Raw genomic sequence first — 19,157 nt, 5'->3', positions numbered from 1 at the left:
AGATAATCAATCCGTTTCTCAACATCCACCACTCTTGTAACCAACACAGTGAATTTAGTCTCCATGGCAGTGATCAATCGACGTATTACAGCAAGATCCTCCAAGTCAATAACGACCTTCGTCAGCATTGCCGACATGTTCGACAGTTGACGCTGAATCTCTTTCACCTCACTGGCCAAATTGAGTCAATGGCTTTCGGCCTGTTGCACAAGGGCTTCAGCTTGAGCACGTATGTGTCTTTTAATGTCTCCAGAGCCCGAGAATTTTTAATTCTTTGACATATTGTCTTCATAGAACAGTTATGGAACAGGGTGTATTGAATCTCACCGGTTTATGACACAAAAAGTATTAAAACTAGCAAAGTGTGCAGAGCTCGCCGCTCACATGTCCGAACCTCGCATGGCACCACGCGACTCCAAGCATTTTAAATATAAAAAATGAGAAACAACAATGAAGATTTACTTGTCCACTTGTGGCTGTTGCTTATTTTGTTTGATAATACATAATAATTTGAATTCTACAGGATGTCAAAAGCTGTCCTTTTAAATGAATGTTTTAATTGCTTTGAATTTAATTTTTATTTCCTTCTTTCCTTGTCTTTTATGGATATTTCAAGAGAGTATTTTGAGCTTTTTGTTTTGTGGCTCGGAAGTTACCGCATATATTGTATGGTCAAAACTCATTATTAGCATATAAAGGATATAATACTTTATATTATTCTACTGACTCGTTTTGGTAAGTTTTTCTTTCCATTTCTTTTTTCTTTTATTTGTCTTCACACCTCTTTTGGGGAAAATAATCTAGAACAAGTTTCTCTCCTCAGGGCCCGATGATGAGTAATTTATGAAGTTATCTTGCCAATAGGGCTAAAGATTCCACTGAAAACTATACATATTCATAGTTAAACTTTTAGACGTGTTCCTCACAGCCTGATCATTGTTCTCTACCTTTTCTGTTCTTGCTATTATAGGTATCATGACAAACAGGAGGTAACTAGTAACTTTCTTGGAGCTATGTGGCTAATTTCCATAACTTTCCTATCAATTGGCTATGGAGATATGGTCCCTCATACATACTGTGGTAAAGGGGTCTGTCTTCTCACAGGAATAATGGTATGTTTTCTTTAAAAATGGTACCTTCAAAAAAATGCAATTATAATTAAATGTAGTGTTTTAAAATAATTTAGTTCACATAAAATATAAACATGACATTTGTGATAAATGTGAAATATTTATTTGTTTACTTTTATGTTAATCATTATTTTCAGATATAATAATATTCAATATCTCTTCTCAAAGGGAGCTGGCTGCACTGCACTTGTAGTCGCAGTGGTTGCCAGAAAGTTAGAACTGACAAAAGCTGAGAAACATGTCCACAATTTTATGATGGACACCCAGCTTTGTAAACGAGTAAGTGACTGATTTATTTCTATCAAAATTGGGCAACAACTAAACATTTGTGTTAAGAGTGTTTTTGAAAAGACTTTGTGTAGTTTGTTAATCAGCCATGAACATATGTTAGATCATTAAAATCCTCTTTGCAAAATGTATAGTTTTTTTTAAAGCATGATCAAAATTGTCTGAAAAAATGAGTAATGCATGTACTGAATATTGTTCATGCATTACATATTACTGAAAAAAAAAAACTATTCTGTTTAACATATTATATTACCTTTGATTTGTTTTTTATTTATTTTTTATATTTATGTTTCATAATCTAGGGAATCAAACATAGTTACCACATTTAATGTAAATGCAATGTACGTCTTTTTCAAAAAATATCTATCATCATGATTGTTGTTATCTGTAAGTAATTTTAATTTTCATGCTTTAATCCCAGGTAAAGAACACAGCTGCCAATGTACTCAGGGAAACATGGCTCATCTACAAACACACAAAATTAGTGAAGAAAATAGATCATGCCAAAGTGCGCAAACATCAGCGCAAGTTCTTACAGGCCATTCACCAGTAAGCACAATGTTTACACACTTCAATATTTTTGCATGCTATTTATTTATGCTAATAAACTGCAGTTATGACAATTTGTCCCTTGCCAATTGAATAAATAGGATAATTTGTTATCACAAAAATATAATTAAAATGGAAAATTCTGTGGGTAGACATGTTCACTGTTCAATAAATGTACCTTGAAAACTGTATGTTTAGAATTTTCACTAATTTTAGAAACTATTGAACCTATTGTGTTTCATCTTTGTAACATTTTGGTCTGGTCTCTTTCTTAAAGGAATTGTTGTACATTTTCTAAAGTTATGTTGAATTAGAAAGGGCAGGTATTTGACTTTGCCGAAATGACTGATACTCAGACAAACTTCTTATACATTAAATGTTAAAAAGAGATTAGGAATAAGTATAGTCTACATACTAAACAAGTAGACTCTTTTCGGGAGTAAAGAAATCAGCATGTTATTCTTTGTAATGTGATGATTGTCCTTCTCTCCTTTCCTTCCCCGAACCCTTACCTTGTGGTTATAGTGCGTTGTAATGGCTCACATGTTGTGTATATGTTGTGGTTTCTAAACTTGAACTGTGTTTTGTCTTCGTTCTGCTCTATCACCGCAGAGCTCAGAAGTAAGTTTTGTCCTTTGTGTTTTTCTCACCACATCCTCCATGTCTTTGTTTCATATGCATGGAGTCGGAAGCTGAATGCTGATTTTGGTTACCTATAGGTTACCTATAGTGCTTTTCTCCATTCTAAATCTATAATTTTTTTAACTTTTTTTTATAACCTTTTGAAGGAGAAGCATCTTTGGAACTGTTGATTTGTTCATTTGCACCGATTCCATTATTCCAAAGTGTAAATCTCTGTATTAACTTGCATTGATAGCCCCACCTTGTGTGTCCATAGGATTTTGCAAAAGTATGCAGAAAAACAAATAAGCTCAGAACAAAGTTCTTATGATGGGACAGGATATTTAGGGCATTTATAAACAGGACCTTTAAAACTTGACTCATTACATATTGCAGTTTTTCTCAATCTCTTTGGCTCATTTGTTTTTTTATAACATTCTTAACAGTAGGTGCAATTGTCACAACTGTTTAATGGGACATCACAACTCTATTGCATGTCTGCAAAATGTAGTTACTCACCCAAAACATTTAATTAGTTGCCATGAAGATTCCTTCCCGCTGACTCGTGTAATCAACGGCGAAGCAGTATAGGGCTTCTAGACAAGAGATGAATCGTTGTCTTGAAGGAGAATCATTCTGAGGAATGGTGTTTGTACACCTGCTTTTATAGCGGACAGCTTTGCGCCTAAAAGGGCAGGGCTCAAACACCATAGCCAATATTAGAATATTGCCGTTACTGTAGAGGTTTCAACTAGGTCATGTGGAAGGACACTCCCTATATGCTTTAGCACGCAATGTCAAGTGTACTGAGTCATAAGGGAACCTAGTTATTGTGTCAGTAAATTGGCCAGTGACACCAAAATGAAAAGTTTTTTTTCTGTCATCGTGTGAGCCATATTGGTCAAAATGTTTAGATGTTTTTTCACCATGGCAGTCAAACCTGGAACTGTTTGTTATATACAAAATTCAAATTTCGTTGACACTGACTGCTTAATGTATTATACAAGAATGTCAGTTTTGTCTAGTTGAATGCTATTGTGTATCACACTGAGCTTTTTAGATAACGATTTCAACAGTAGGTAAATGTTTACTGGGAAAAGTCAATACTGTACAATACTGTAGTACACAGAAAAAGGATATGCACATTTGTATGTATACAGTAAATTTATTTTTGTAGCAATATGTTACATGTAAACATAAAATTCACATTTGCATGTCCATTTTTACACATTTCTTACATTTAAAGTCATATATAGTGAACAGAAAACTGCCACAAAATGGCCTCCATGCAAAAAAACAAACAAACAAACAAACAAAAAAAACCAAACATTCCATGTCATAGATATTTATGGAATATACATGTTTGTCTGACAGATTTTGATAATTGTATGGATCATTTTGCATGTGATGGTTCACACAATGAAAGCATGTTTAGAAGTTGTGAAGAGTATGACATTTTCACAGAGAATCAACACATCAGTTTTGATCAGCAAGCCATGTGCATTTAGTTATAGTGCAAATTGTAGATAATTGTACGTACTCTTTTGCACACATGTACCAAAACACGTGCAATTTGTTTAAATGAATAAGAAATTCAAATCTGGTGTGAACAAGAAAGGAATTGTTAAGAGATTTGAACTTAATGTTTCGAAAAAAAAATATTCTCATTTGAGAATTGAGCCAAAGTAATTGAGAAAAACTATATTAACTACTATATACTATGTCTATAGATGATGAAACATGTATTTGGTTAAAGCAATGTTACCTTTCACCACAGGCACTAACTTAATGACTTCCTTTAAAGTAAAGACATTTAGGGTCATCCAGGGTTTGATGCAAGATGATATGGAGTTTTTGCATTAGAAAGAATGCTGACCATGTCCTGCATCTCCATATATCTATTGTTGGATACTCAAAGCCATTAAGCTTGCAAAGGGAAAATGCTGACATTTTTCAAATCATGGCATTTAGTTAATTACCCACAAATTGGAGCGGACGACATTCTTTGAAATTACGACACTTATTAGGCAGGATATTAAGGCAGCCTTTCTTACATTGTCTTCCCATGGTTAGAGTCATCCCTGTACTCTTTCATAGTTGCTATGGCACAAATAAATAAAAAATCGTTAACACATTCTTTTAAAATTTTGTTCAGAACCGAGCCCACAGCAAGCAATGCCAATCTCACAAGCATTTTCAACGGTGTCACATATACCTCTACCTCAACTGTTTGCCACATCCTTTGACCTCATCCACAAACAAGGCTCTCGGATGGCTTTTTTTGTGAATGGTTGACGCGTGCCTGCACGGGCAAAAGGAGATGTGTCATGTTTGAACGTTAAGTTAAGAGTTTTCTCTTCTTTACATTTCATAGATTGGGTTTGCATGACTGGTATGGCAAACAGGTCTGTGAATGCTTGCATGCAGGCCACTCTCTCTCCCTCATCTTTATCAAGTCTTCTTGACAGGAATCTGTTACTTTTCCCTAACGTCCCCCTCCTCCCAACCCCCCTACCCCTTCATAACCCTGCCTCCTCCCAGGCTCCGCAGTGTGAAAATGGAGCAGAGAAAACTCAATGACCAGGCCAACACACTGGTGGACTTGGCAAAGGTAGGCTGAAGGCTAAAATGTTTTGCTCCTACCTTTTTACTGTGCATATAGCCATCATCATATTCAGCAGAATAATTTAAACTCCAGTAGCTTTGTGCCAGTGGTCTGCTGTATATATATACAATATGATAAATATGTGATAAATGAAATATTTTGGATCAGATAGATAGATAGATAGATTGATTAATGTGAAGAAAATGTTTTTATTTTTTTATTATATGTATCTATAAATAGTAGTAATCCTTGGGACTGCCTTTCATTTTTGCTGATTTTAATGACAAAAATCATTGTACAACAGCATTTCTTTTATTGTAATACAGTGAAAATATGACTGTTATGGTAATCAGAAATATTATTAAAACAATGGGAATAGGTAACCGTCCAGACGTGCCACATTAATTAAAATTGGGTAGTAAAATGTGCTTAAAGGGGTCATGACATACTTTTTAAAAAAAGATTTGATTATCTTCCCTGAGGTCCACTTATAATGTTAGTATAGTTTTTGTACACAAAAACAGTCATAATTTAGTAATATATATTAATTTTCCACCCTGTCGCTGGCCTTCTGCTGGAAACGCTCGGTTTCAAGCTCTCTGGCCCTTTAAGACTTAAGTGTAAACAGCCACTGTTATGATTGGCTAACATCATGCAGTTCTTCCAATACAGCCATATTTGAAGCTCAGTCGGAAGAAAATGAACAAACTCCACACAACGTTATCACTCTTAAAACACGGCACACATTGTCGGAAATGCATCAAAAAGATCAAAGACGTCCATATAGTGCATGTTTACAAAAGACTAACTTTTACAATTAGCACAGATGGGTGCAAAAAACCATCCAGGACACCTTCAAAGCAGCACAAACACAAAAGAGCAACCAGCAAGATGAAACAGGATGGGCATTTACTTTTTAGTGTTATAACTTGACATTGCGTCTTTTAAAAGCGGCGCGAGATGTATGATAATGGTCAAAGCCGTTCATCTAGTGCAAGTTTATGTAGAAAAACATTTAAATCCAGATGCACATGAAGGTGTGCTGTGTAAGTCTCCTTTGGATGAATCTCCCATGACAGGCCCATCTCTGTCCACAACACCTGTGACTGACTGTCTGAGCACCAGTGAGCGGGGCCAAGGGTACAGTGACGGAAAAATAGGCGTTGATGTTTTGCTGAAGAAGCAGTCCTATGCAGATGTATTTGGTCCTTGTGACGTCACAAGTTCCACAAATTCCAAATGGCCTGTTTCTGGAGCTTGGTTTAAATAAATGCTCTTTTTCTATTAAGGAGGAGGTTTTCAGTCCTGAAACTTACAGTATGTTTTTATAGCACAATGACCTCTTATATGTCAAAAGATCAAGGAAAATTTGATTCCTCATGTCATGACCCCTTTAAGTGTCATGAAACTAATGTTACAATGCAACAAATCTTAATAGTCCTAAATATAGGCTTAATTTTCTTTATGCAAAATATAAAGTTATATTTTTGATTTGCTGATTTGGGATTAAATATGACCAGGAATTATTATTTTTTTGACAGGGTCCACATACTTTTTCCTGTAACTGCACATTATATTTGTTTATTTGTTGGGGATGTGCTGTCATTTAATCTCACTCTCCATCTCCATGCACTCTTGTAGACACAGAATGTGATGTACGACTTGGTGTCAGAGCTGCAGGAGCGTAGTGAGGAGCTGGACAAGCGCATTGGCACGCTGGAGGACAAGCTGGACGCAATCACTGGCAGCCTGCAGGCTTTGCCCTGTCTGATCTCCCAAGCCATAACTCAGCAGCAGCAGGACCTCCTAGATGGCTTCGTGCACCGCTTCCATCTGCCCTCGCTGGGCTCAGAGCACTCCTGGACCCCCTCCAGACGGCGGCGCTCCCCCTCCACTGCCCCCCACACTTCCTCCGACAGCGGCTAACACTGGCCTGGACCTGCTTACCGCTTCCAAAGGTCTCAGACTTATTCATGTAAGCTGATCAAACTTTTGTTGAGGAATTTAGAGGTTGAGGACTCGTATTAATAAGTAGAGAAGAATTAGTAGATATATGGTTTATGTTTAGCCATTGTATGGCTGTTCAAGTTAGCTTTTTTGTAAAGCCTTCATATATTTATAAGACTGAGTTCAAGAAGCTGGAGTGAGTCCAACTGGTCTTTAAAACTGGAGGTCCACAGGAAAGTGGGCCCAAGCAATGCTTGCCAGAGTGAACCAATCTTGAACACAGAGGAGAGATGCACCCATAAAGAAGAGATGAATTGGTTCTGCAAGACATCTGTGGTGTTGTTTTCCCAATGCCAGGATGAGCATTGAGAGTGCTGCCAGGTGCTCTGCGATCACTCAGTATTCAGCTGGAGAGGGGGAGCTCATGACCTTACTACTGCGTAGAATATTGCCAGAATGACAACTTTATGGATTCAGTTCCCTTGCTCTTTTAAGGGAAATTGGGTGCAACTAATCTTTTTTAGTTACTATTGGCATGTTATTTTTTTCAGTGCCTGAATGTATAGATTGAGAAGGGTTGTTCATTTACCAATTTTGAAGCAAGTTTTTTGTACAATGTTACTGTAACACAAGCATTGCATTCCTTTTTCAGATACATTCCTCTTTAAGACATTTTGAATAATTTGTCTTAACAAATACCATTAACTGTTGCAGTCTTCTCTTATTTATCAAAGCCTTTCAATACTTCCACCAGTTACTACAGAAAGAAAGAAAGAAAGAAAGAAAGAAAGAAAGAAAGAAAGGACTTTTTAAGGAACCGTTAGTACTCAAGTTGGTAAAGTAACACTTTCATTTAACCAAATATGAGCTTCCAGAAGTCTTCACATTACAGAGAGGCATCATTTTTTTAATTTGAAATGACAGCACAGAGTGCTAAATGCTGTGGTAGGCACAAATGTATGACAGAACTGAGATTTAAACATTTGCATGTTTCAGTGCAATTGAGACGAATGGATTATGGATGGTTTTTCAAATGTATGTGTGTGTTCTTTGCTTGATTTCATTTATTTTTTACACAGAGATTCCTTTTTAAAATGTTAGATAGTATTTTTAGAGTTGCAAAAATAGAGGTGCAGTAATGTTTAATGCATTCCTTGTTCTACCTATAAATTAAATTTACCAACAGATTGAAGAATCAATGAAAAGTACAATAAACACCAAAAGAATCATGAAAAATACTTGGAGATCTTCTCTGAGAGATCTTCTCTGAAAGAATTTGCACTTTTCAGAATATACCATAAAGGCAGCTTAGAGCAAATAACAGTCTCTCCTGTTCACTTGTATTTTACTGACATCTCAATGATATACAGTCCTGAATAATCTAATTATCGTAAAGCAACTGACAATGTTATGTGTTCGATGATGTAATTGTCACAAATTAGAATTTATTGTAACTGACCACAAACATTAACCCAGCATATTACTGCAAATTTGACACTGAGTCAGTTACATGTTTCCAGCTTAGTTCTCTTAAACATCTGAGACATTATTTTAGCAATTTAAATGTGGCAACAACAAAAAAAAAAAAAAAAAAAAAAAAGAAAAGAAAATTAAAGAAAAATGGGCAAATAAGGGTAATGGATCTCGTAAGCACACCCTTGTGCAGAGATTTAAAATGTATGGAAGATGTACAGAGGATTGGATTCCAACCAAAGCTTAACCTTAATTTAATTAAAATGTTTATACAACATAGCATCACAAGTAAGTAATTATAAGTTAGTGACAATTACAAACTCAAAGACTCACATACACACACTTAGTGTACATTCCGTGTTAGATCAAAGGCACCTCCCCCCCATTTGCTGGTTAATCATTTTATTAATTATTTGCAGGATTTATCATTCAGAGGTCTCACCACAATCAAACAGACTCCTAATCAAACCTGTTTCAGTCTTGTCAGTACTATGTGTTTAGGTCTTATATATTTGCAGTCCTGTGTTCAAACAATGTTAACACTGAATCTATTGTAAATGAAAAATGGATAGGTAAAAATTGGATGGATAATTCTCAAAACCTTCATTGTAAATTGAAATGTACCTGACACTTTGATCAAAGACAAACTGAAGAAGCTGGTCATGCCATTAAATTTCTAAGGTAAACCAAAATAGAGGAAGAGAATGCTTTACAAAAGTCTCTTTTTTTAAAAGTGCAATTTAGTAGATCCTGATTAAAATCAAAAGTATGATTTTGTCAAACATAATTTGATGTATGATTGCATAGTTTCATTGCAAATAATATGACCATGACCCTTTTTCTCTCTCATTCAATGTCAACACATTCTAAATGTTGTAATGTGCCAATTATAAAATAAGACTCAAAGCTTGTGCCATCTGACATCAAACTGCATACATCACTAGATGGGACACCAAATCGATAGAAAGTATATTACTAGATTACAGGATTTTTTTTTCCTTAATTTTTTTTTTTATTTTATTTTTTTTATTTCCTTTCTTTGTGAAATACCTGTGAAAGATTAAACAGAGAGAGATGAATTTGCATTTTGTATCCTCCCAGGTTGACTGTACATAAAGGCATGGGTTATCATGGTCTCATATGTTGAGATCTTCTTATTTTGTTTACATAGAGATAGCCCAAGAAGCTACAGTTGGAAAAAATCTGCCCATGTTTCAGAAAATAAATATAGAATTCTTGAGAATACACTGTGGCACTGTGATGATGGATGAATTGGAATGACCTGTTGCTGTGTTAGTTATTCCACAATACTTTTCCACTGCAGCGACTGCTAGCACTACAGCATGTATCAGAACCTTTTTCTGAGGATATGTGAAGATACTGTAATAGCATTTAAATGATAAATTTTAAAAACTTTAGGTACAATAATTTTGAAGTAACTAAGCTAGGCCTATATGAAACAACCCATTACTCATGCGAAATAATCAGTGCATTCTTAATATGTTTGAAGTGCTATTGAAGGAGGCAGACCTAAATGCTGAAGTGTGAGAACGTTGCAGTGCTCACTAAAGAGGGACATCTTTGAGGCAATCCCAAAGGAGTGAAGAAAATGGGCCAAGTCTAGTTGGTAATGATGGCATGTGAGAGTTAGACATATGCCTATTAAGAGACAGTGGAGCAGACCTCATAAACATTTAACTGAAGAGGAATGAAGATAAACCATGTTTTGGGACAAAAGCAGCCTTAGGCCATCTTCCAAGGTGAATTTAGACACATATTGTTAACAGAACACAGACACATGATCTCAATTCCAATTTATCACAGACTTGTGTAACAAAAGCAGATTGCCATTTAAAATGTTCTGTTGAACATTTGATATGCACTGACCCTCCAATCAAATTGCTAAACATACTTAATCAATGACTATTAAACCAGACAAAACATCTAATCTTCTCATACAAAATGACAGCAATTTTGATGAAAACAATCATTTCTTAAAAAATCATTTGCAAATTATCATCTTTTTTCTTCTTCTTCTGTGATTGGCCATGACAGAAAGCATCTCTTCAGTTTCTTTGCCCTGACACTGTCTATTTTAGCATTTTGGAATTATCCATATTATTTCATACTGATTGAGGCCTAACTAGCTGTATCCCAATTTTTTAGTAAAGTTTGAGTGTTTCTCTTCTATTAGATCCTCAAAACCTCCAACATTTTTTGAAGTTGGGTTTACCAACCTGTAAAGTAAATAGAAGGATTCAATTGCCAAAATTAGAATAAACGGTCAGCTCATCTTTACTGATTTTGCTCTACAGAGTCATACAAGTTTTTCCACTGTTCACAAGCCACCTAAACTCTTGTGCTAAAATCCGTATTTAACTTACTTGTGACTTCAACAACTGAAACCAAATTAAATACCTTTTTCATCTGTACAGTAAGAAATTTATTTATTTATTTTATTAATAATGCGTAGAAACATTCACAGAAAATGTATTGGATCCACCTAGCAATGCAATATTTCCTGAATTTATTTTTGGTTAGTTTAAAAAATACTATTGACCGTCATAGAGACCATCCATTTGAGGGGAGACTAAAATTTCCCTGACACTACTTATTAGGGAATGCTCCTCTACTACCCTCTAGTGATTAGGTCTTTAATGACAAGACAGCTCAAAAAGAGCCACAAGACTAATTTTAATGCTTTCTGTTGGTGGGTTCTAGAGGAGTTATATCTATAGTTTTGATTAAGCACACAGCATTCTTCCATAATGGCCTTTGAGGGTTTTAGAAATGAGTAAAGTCAAGCCCAGCATCTGTGTATAAACATCATAGGCTGCAGGTAGTGGTTTGTGCCAGCCTGTTCCTGTCACAAGAGGCAGCAGACTCTGGGCTCTGCAAGTTTAATGTTTAATCTCTGCTCCATCTTCCTGCCATAACGCCCCTGAGTCAGTTCTCTTATTTGACTGCGTTTACTTTCTGAAGCCAGTTTGACAAAGCCATCCTCACTAACAACAAGCCACTCTGCTCTGCCAACAAGGTGAGGATTTTTATGGTCATTGTCAAACCACTCATTTATTCTGGGGTGATGTTTCTGATGTTTTACTGGACAAACGCTTAGGCGATAACAGTTAGCCTTCTTTTCATTTGATAATCTGAAACAGTTGGATATGAGTGTTTATGACAGTATTTGATGAACTTTGAAAGCAAATACAATCAGTGGTGTAGTAGTTTCTGAAGAGGTGGGCATACTGTGAATTTATGAATTAATTTATGTAACCCTCCCCCCACATATGTAAAATGTGAAAGAAATATAGATTTTTCCATAAAAAAAAATTACTGTTGTAATTACATGTGGGACTGTTAAAGTTAATGGTAATTTGATGTTAAGTATGTATTTAAATTCATAGGTGTCATTAATGTCCCTTTCATTAGGCTACTATGAAAATTGTTAATACTTTATAGTTACTCTACTTAATAAACTAATGCATACATAATACGCAATAAACTGTTAAGCATTGTATGGCTAATATGAGTGTAGTAATGTTCACGTTAACACGTTGTCTTGTATTACCATATGTCGCCTACATAAGAATTAATGGTTATTTGTTTTATTTGTGTACTATTATGTGATTTTCTGTGTAAAGTGAAAATGTTTTCCTACTTAAAAATATGAATTGATATGGTCACGAAAAAAGGCACCACTGACAGCAGTAAAAGGCAAAAAAAAAAAAGAAGAAGAAGAAGAAGAAGAAGTAGAAGAGGAAGAAGAGTTGTCCAGCAAAGGCGAAGAGCATCAAATACTAGCACGGGTGCAATAACATGCAGTATTTTCACAAATTTTTATTGGATATATAAAATTTAAATGTATCTATATATATTTACATTTAGCAGGGAAATAAATTTTCAGCGCAAATAAATTATGGTTACTCCAGGTATGTTTGTGCATCAGCATTAGAAGCTGGAAATGTCCCGCCCCTTACTGAAACGGAAAATATGATTGGTTAGCAAATATCCAATCGCGTCCGAAATGAACGTTCTGATTGGTGGATCAGCTTAGTCAGCCTGTCTGTCTTGCCTGTGCCATCAGTTGTGCTCCCGCCTCCCGCAGCTCTGTGCACGCTTAGAAAGAATCTCTGCACACTTTTTTAAATAATGATAATAATAATAATAATAAAAAACACAATTCACTCAATGGTGATGCGGCATCGCTTAAACTTATACTTTAATTCTGAGACATGTTATATTATTCAGTATTCATATTAATGGTGAATACTTTGTGAATGTTAACTTTCAAAAGTGAAATTTGCAATTTCTGTGCTACTAGTGTCAGCAAATCATTGTTTTCAGGTTTCCTGAACAAACAGATAGCCCCACCCCAAACTCATGCCATTGGCTGAGACAGTGTTGCTGTGTCAGGCTGGTTTGGATGCTCAAACAGAGCAATGTTTTGATTGGGCTACAGTATTTAGGCTTTTTGGAGGGACTCAAATGGCTACCTACAAATGGCTTTCTCATAGGGTGCATTTCATTCAGAAGTGATCATCCCCAAGCCCTATTCCCTTCAATGACTACCATCCACTGTGAGACCTCTGGAGTGCTAAAATGAGTGGGGCTATTATTAAATTATATTTGGAATGTCTTTACAGCATGGCGAGAATTATTGTTCTCCCTTCCTAGAGCCCTCTTTAGGCAGGATCTCAGGGATAATTGCCTCTGGATCCGTCACATGTGCATGCTGCTGCTGATTGGAAGCGATGGTTTATAGCTAAAAAGTACTTAAATATTGATCTTTTTCACACCAAAAGCAATCGTATCGCTGTAGAACACATTAATTTAACTGCTGGAGACGGGATTACGTTTATGCTGACTGTCTATGATTTTTGGAGCTTCAAAAGTCTGATCACAATCCACTTGAATTTGAAGGACCTGCTGAGCTGAGATATTTTTCTATTTTTCTTCAAATGTGCTTTGCTGAAGAAAGAAAGTCATACACATCTGGGATGGCATGAGGGTGAGTAAATGATGAGAGAAATTTCATTTTGGGGGGAACTATTCCTTTAAGCTGGGACAAGAGAAAGTATGTAAAGCCGAAGTGTGCAATTTCTGCACACCACCAAACAGAATAGAAAAAATCAAATACAATAAAATAAAATAAATTGTTTTCAAAACAACTTTCCAAATATGCCCCCTATTTGTCTTTGATCAAACAAGCAGATAGTCCTGCCCCCAACTCATGCCATTGGTTGAGTCATTGTTGTTGTGTAGATAGACGGGTTGCTCAAAGTAAACAGGGGGAAAAAATCATAATTCTTATGCCATCTCAAACTCGTATGACTTATTTCTGAGCAACACAAACAAAGATATTTTGATGGAGATAAGATGTGAATATATCCATACAGTGCAATTCAGACAGGTCCAACACTTTAAGCTGGAATTGGATGACGTATTTTAACACCGAAAAAGTTTCACACCTTGCTTTAACATAAAACATTTTACACACTTCACATTTAAATTCATCAATATGAAGTGAGATTAAAATAAAAATATATGTTTATTTATTATTATTTTGTAGGATATCCTTCTCTGAGATGACTGTAAACACCTGCTAGACCCTGATATCTACACCAGATAAAGCAAAATGAGGGACCTGAGCAGACCAGAACTATCAAGTTTTGATGATGTCTCATTCTCACAAAGTGAAAATCTCAGTAGAGCACATGTGGAGGAAGATCCTTTGAAAATTCAAGCTGATGACAACTCTGAGGACTTAAGCTACTCCCCTTATATACAGAGTAGTTTATCAACCAAGCAGGAGGACAATGAGGAAACTGAGCAGATGAAAAAAAGTGTCTTTCTGAAACCTTTGACTGGTCTGTTTAAGAAATCAAGAAAGACATTTTCTGAGTCAGATTCCCCCTGTTCAGGTGGAATTAAAATTCTACCCAATGGGACGAGGTGTAGTCCTCCTGTCACCCCATTGCTGGACAGAAAACACGGGGACAATCAGGAGACAATTTCTGGTGATATCAAGCCAAACTTCCCTCCTTCAACGAGATACATGTATGATGCCCTTGCTGAATCAGAACTAACCAGTGTCCACCCAGCAGCGTACTATGCTGAGAAAGTAGAGGTATACAAGTTAAAGTACTCCTATCTGAAGTCGTGGCCCGGTCTCTTAAGACTGCTTGCTGGCCTTGAACTTCTATTTGGGGGAATAGTTTTTGCCTGTCTATGCGTGTATATTCAGAGAGACAGTGAATGGTCTAATTTTTACAGACCAAATTATGGATTTGGTGATGTGCAAGGATACTGTTACAGTGGACCCTGACAGCCTTTGTGTTAGCAGTTGTTGGACTTGCGTGGATACTGACCATCATCCTTTTGGTTTTGGGGCTAACAATGTATTACCGAACTATCTTGCTGGATTCCAAATGGTGGCCGCTTACAGAGGCTGTTATGAATCTAGTAATTTCTCTGCTGTACATGTCAGCTGTACATGTGAATGTCTATGTGAATGATTTGCATCGTGGTGGGCTTTGCTTTATGACTGTCGGCATCAACCCCATCCTGTCTAATCTCTGTCGTGTGGAGGGGGGTCAAATGGCTGGGACAGCGTTTATATTCATCAACATGATTATGTATTTGGTAAGCTTCCTGGTGTGTCTTAGAATGTGGAGGCATGAAGCTGCTTGCCGAGAAAGGGAGGCCATGACATGCCAGGTAAACAGCCAGGTAAGTGTCCTATTATTATTATTAAAACATTTAATGATTTAGAATTTGCATGTCTTTTATTATTAATAAGAGTTTTTTAATAGGGATTACAGGGTTTTTGCTTTACATTTAACACAGAAACAAAATTGTAACATATTAAAATAAGGTTATATATTTAAATATAGTTATTACAATAGGTATCATGAACTAAAAATGTTTTTTTTTGTTTTTTTTTTTTGTTGCAGAATTTACTAATCTTGGTTAAAGGGGTCATGACATGACTTTTTTTTATTTTAATATGTTCCTTGAGGTTCACTTATAATATTAGTAAAGTTTTTTTTACACAAAAACAGTCAATTGTAAAACATGATAATTTTTCACCCTCATTTTGACCCTCTATCAGAAACACTCAGGTTTTGATTCTGCTTCTCCTTTAAGACTTGAAAGTAAACGCCCACTGTTATGATTGGCTCTCTGCTCTTGACTGACCTGTTCTCTCTTTGCCATCTCACTGCTCACCGCTACTAGGCAGGGCTACAGAATAAGTTAAAGTAGACATTGATGTGTTGTTGTGGAGGCGGTCAGATGCAAATGTATACCGTAGTGTGACATCACAATGTGGAGGAAGTAGAGAGTGAGTCGTTTTGGCAGCTTGGTTTCAACAAATGCACGTTTTGCAGTGAGGAAGAAGGTTTGAGTTCTAAAACTTACAGTATGTTTTTATAATTACCTCATATGTGAAAAGATCAAGAAAGATTTTATTCCTTATGTCATGACCCATTTAATGTTAATTTATAAATATACTACTGTTCATGTTTGTTTATAATGCATTAACTTAATGTCACAATGTACTATTGTTAGTTTACTGTATCTAGACATTAATGTTAACCAACATTAATGAATGCTGTGCAATCATTATTCATTGTTAATTCATGTTAAATACCCAATTTCTTTTTTCAACTGAACCATTTTTTTTTTTTATTGTTCTCAAATTTTACTATGGTACTATAATGACTTATACACAGAAAATATGTTTCCTTTCAGTTACAGCACCAGACCCTGGAATCAACATCCAATACGGGAAGTTCTTCCACTAGATTCAAGAAAATTTCATTTAAAGATGAAATGGATGAAAGCCTTGTGAAAAAGAGCAGGATTATCCATGTCTCAGAAAGAGATGGAGCACAAGAAATTTTTACTGGAGCTATTCCAATAGGACACATACCTAAACCCAGCATCATTGCAGATTATATCATGTCAGTAATTATTACAAGGTTTTTCTGGTCTAACAAAACTGCACAATACAGTATATTTAACAAACATAACTTTTTACAGTAGTTGTTTATATTCAAATGGAATTAATAGTTAAGCTTGAGATGAGGTTGTGAATTAAAGGCTATAAGAAGAGTATAAATGGAATATTTTGTGATAACAACTGGCTGACTGTACATTATTCTGCTTATTACACAGCTACTAACCAAATAAATAAATGGACATAAAATATTGCATTGAAATTATGTAATTTTGTTCAAGAAAGATATCGCCGAACAGCTGAAATCCACCTCCGGTTTGCATCAGAGTTCTGTCGGTGTTTATTTTGTGAAAATAACCATCTGACTACGCATTATCCAGCCTATAAAAAGACTACTTGCCAAATAAACAAATAAATGGGCATGAAATATTGATTTGCGTCGAAATTATGTAATTATGTGAGAAGAAATAAATAGCTGAACAGCTGTAATCCACCTCCAGTTTGTATCAGAGTTCTGTTGGGGTTTATTTTGTGAAATAACCGTTTGACTGCCCATTATCCAGCCTATTACATCCAGTCTATTATCCATCCATTCCAAACTATTATCCAGCCTATCTGAGAATCATTGATTTGAGTTTAAATTATTTTATAAGCCTACTTGTAGAGAATGCGCAATGATCCGAGAAGCAGGAACGATGACTCGCAATACCCGGATAAGGGGTCTAAAACGTGGATGTACGGTTGTTATTGAGAAATATCAGACCGCTAGATGGCGCCATTGACCAATCAGAATCGAGGATTCCAGAGAGTGGTGTAATGAATAGGTATATAACTATAGTTCAGTCAAGACCACATCTGTCAATGAATACTTGACTTGAATGCTTGAATGAACACTTTATTACTTTTAGACAATTAAAGCAATCTGTTGGTGTTGGTGCGGTTCTGTTCTGGGCAAACTCACCCCCAAATTTTTTTGTTTTTTTATGGATTTTACAGAAAGTATCCTGAAATTTATTCAATGGAGGACAGAGAGCAATACAAGGCAGTCTTCAATGACCAATACCAGGATTACAAAGAACTGCACAGGGAGATCACAGCCACTCTAATGAAGTTTCAGGAATTAGACAATATGATGACTCAACTCCTCAATAACAGGAGTAGCTCTGAGGTGAGACACGACTTTAATTCTTATAACCTCTCTTTCATCTATTTCATCAGACTGTACAAACAACTTTTAAATTAACATTTACCTTGCAAGTTAATCATCCCCTAAATTTTATTGAAAATTTTTTTTAATGTTTTTCCTTCATTAGGAACGTAAGAGAATCAATGGTTTATTGAAAACATATGAGCAAAAAAGGAATGTAAGTTACCTCTTAAATTCAATTTGTTTTAATAAATCTATGTTAGACACAAGTATTGAACAGAAGTTATTTATTGTCCTTTATTTTAATGTCTACCTTTAAGGATCCCTACTTTCTGGAGAGAAGGAACGCTGTGATTATTTGAAAGCAAAACTAAGCCACATCAAGATGAGGATCCACAATTATGACCAAAACTTCACTGCAAACGACAGAACTTATTAAAAACCACTATTGATTTATTTTTATTTATATTTTTATAAATATATATGACAATTTTAAAATTACTGGAAAAAAGACATGAGATAAATCTACTGGCTCCAACTAATCTCACTAACTTGACACAATTTATACTGTATATATTTATATATGTGTATGTATATATTATATTATATTTTCATTATTACAGTGTTTTTCCTATGCTTAAAACTCTCATATGTAAGGTCAGAGAGAAATTACAATGTTCAAATAAAATGTAAAATAACAAAAATGGCCTACTTTTTGGAGGAAAAAAAAAACCATACAAATTCAACATACAATCTCGGGATATCCTACAAGTGTTGTAGCTTCAAAGTGATTTAGAACATTAATAATCTTTAACCCAACTTCATTTTCACCTTAACTTTTGACCCATGAGAAGCCAGCAAGACTAAAGTGTCAGTAGCAATGAGTTGATTTGGTATAAAGTTACAGGCCCAGGTCTTCTCAAGTCATCATGGGCAGCAGCTTTCACAGGTATTCGCATTTTCAAACAGATACCTCAAACATTACTTGACTGAGAACAATCGAGCTTAGCAAAGCTGGATCAAGGAAAACAAGGACAAGATCAGTAGCCATTATATTTTGGTAAGTTACATCATGTTTTATGTAACATTTGTTTACTAGGAAAATTAGTGGTCTTTTGCATAGTGAAATGGCATCAGTGCAAATGTGTAAACACTGAAAGACTGCAGTACTTTAAATTCTTCTTTCTGGTGTCAACTCATGCCAATATTATAATCTGTGTGATTGCTCAACATCTTTAGGTTTTAACAGCTGTGCTCGCAATTCTTAACTATTCTTAAATATTAGCTGTTTATTTTCAGGGAGAAAGTTATAAAATTACAGTGATGAAAAATTGATTAAATTAAAGAAATCCAATTTTTCTTTTATTATTGTTCTAAAATAGCTTAGTCCTTTCGACATGCACATATGAGGCTATGCTAATCTTGCTAAGTTGA

The 19,157-nt window shown here is 35.4% G+C and overlaps 1 protein-coding gene and 1 pseudogene across 7 annotated transcripts in view; both read left to right on the top strand.

The window, feature by feature from the left end:
• Positions 1 to 9,857, top strand: part of LOC127440546 (small conductance calcium-activated potassium channel protein 2-like) — a 50,877-nt gene extending 41,020 nt beyond the window's left edge. For 2 of the 7 annotated variants that reach the window (XM_051697214.1, XM_051697219.1), the window contains 5 exons: positions 971 to 1,112; positions 1,299 to 1,409; positions 1,840 to 1,967; positions 5,130 to 5,199; positions 6,835 to 9,855. In XM_051697214.1, the coding sequence (XP_051553174.1) occupies positions 971 to 1,112; positions 1,299 to 1,409; positions 1,840 to 1,967; positions 5,130 to 5,199; positions 6,835 to 7,119 (736 nt within the window). In that variant the 3' untranslated portion in view covers positions 7,120 to 9,855. Of the gene's footprint in view, positions 1 to 970; positions 1,113 to 1,298; positions 1,410 to 1,839; positions 1,968 to 2,492; positions 2,589 to 4,743; positions 5,200 to 6,834 lie in introns of those variants that run through there. The other 5 variants (XR_007897164.1, XR_007897165.1, XM_051697218.1 and 2 more) reach the window with 5 other exon arrangements.
• A 214-nt stretch (positions 9,858 to 10,071) lies between these two features.
• LOC127440547 (MARVEL domain-containing protein 2-like) lies at positions 10,072 to 18,381 on the top strand (annotated as a pseudogene).
• Positions 18,382 to 19,157: the final 776 nt, after the last annotated feature.

Source organism: Myxocyprinus asiaticus, chromosome 5 (assembly GCF_019703515.2).
Source record: "Myxocyprinus asiaticus isolate MX2 ecotype Aquarium Trade chromosome 5, UBuf_Myxa_2, whole genome shotgun sequence".
In the NCBI taxonomy this organism is placed as follows: Eukaryota; Metazoa; Chordata; class Actinopteri; order Cypriniformes; family Catostomidae; genus Myxocyprinus; species Myxocyprinus asiaticus.
Note: the sequence above shows the minus strand (reverse complement) of the source record. Positions and strands in the feature narration are given on the sequence as shown.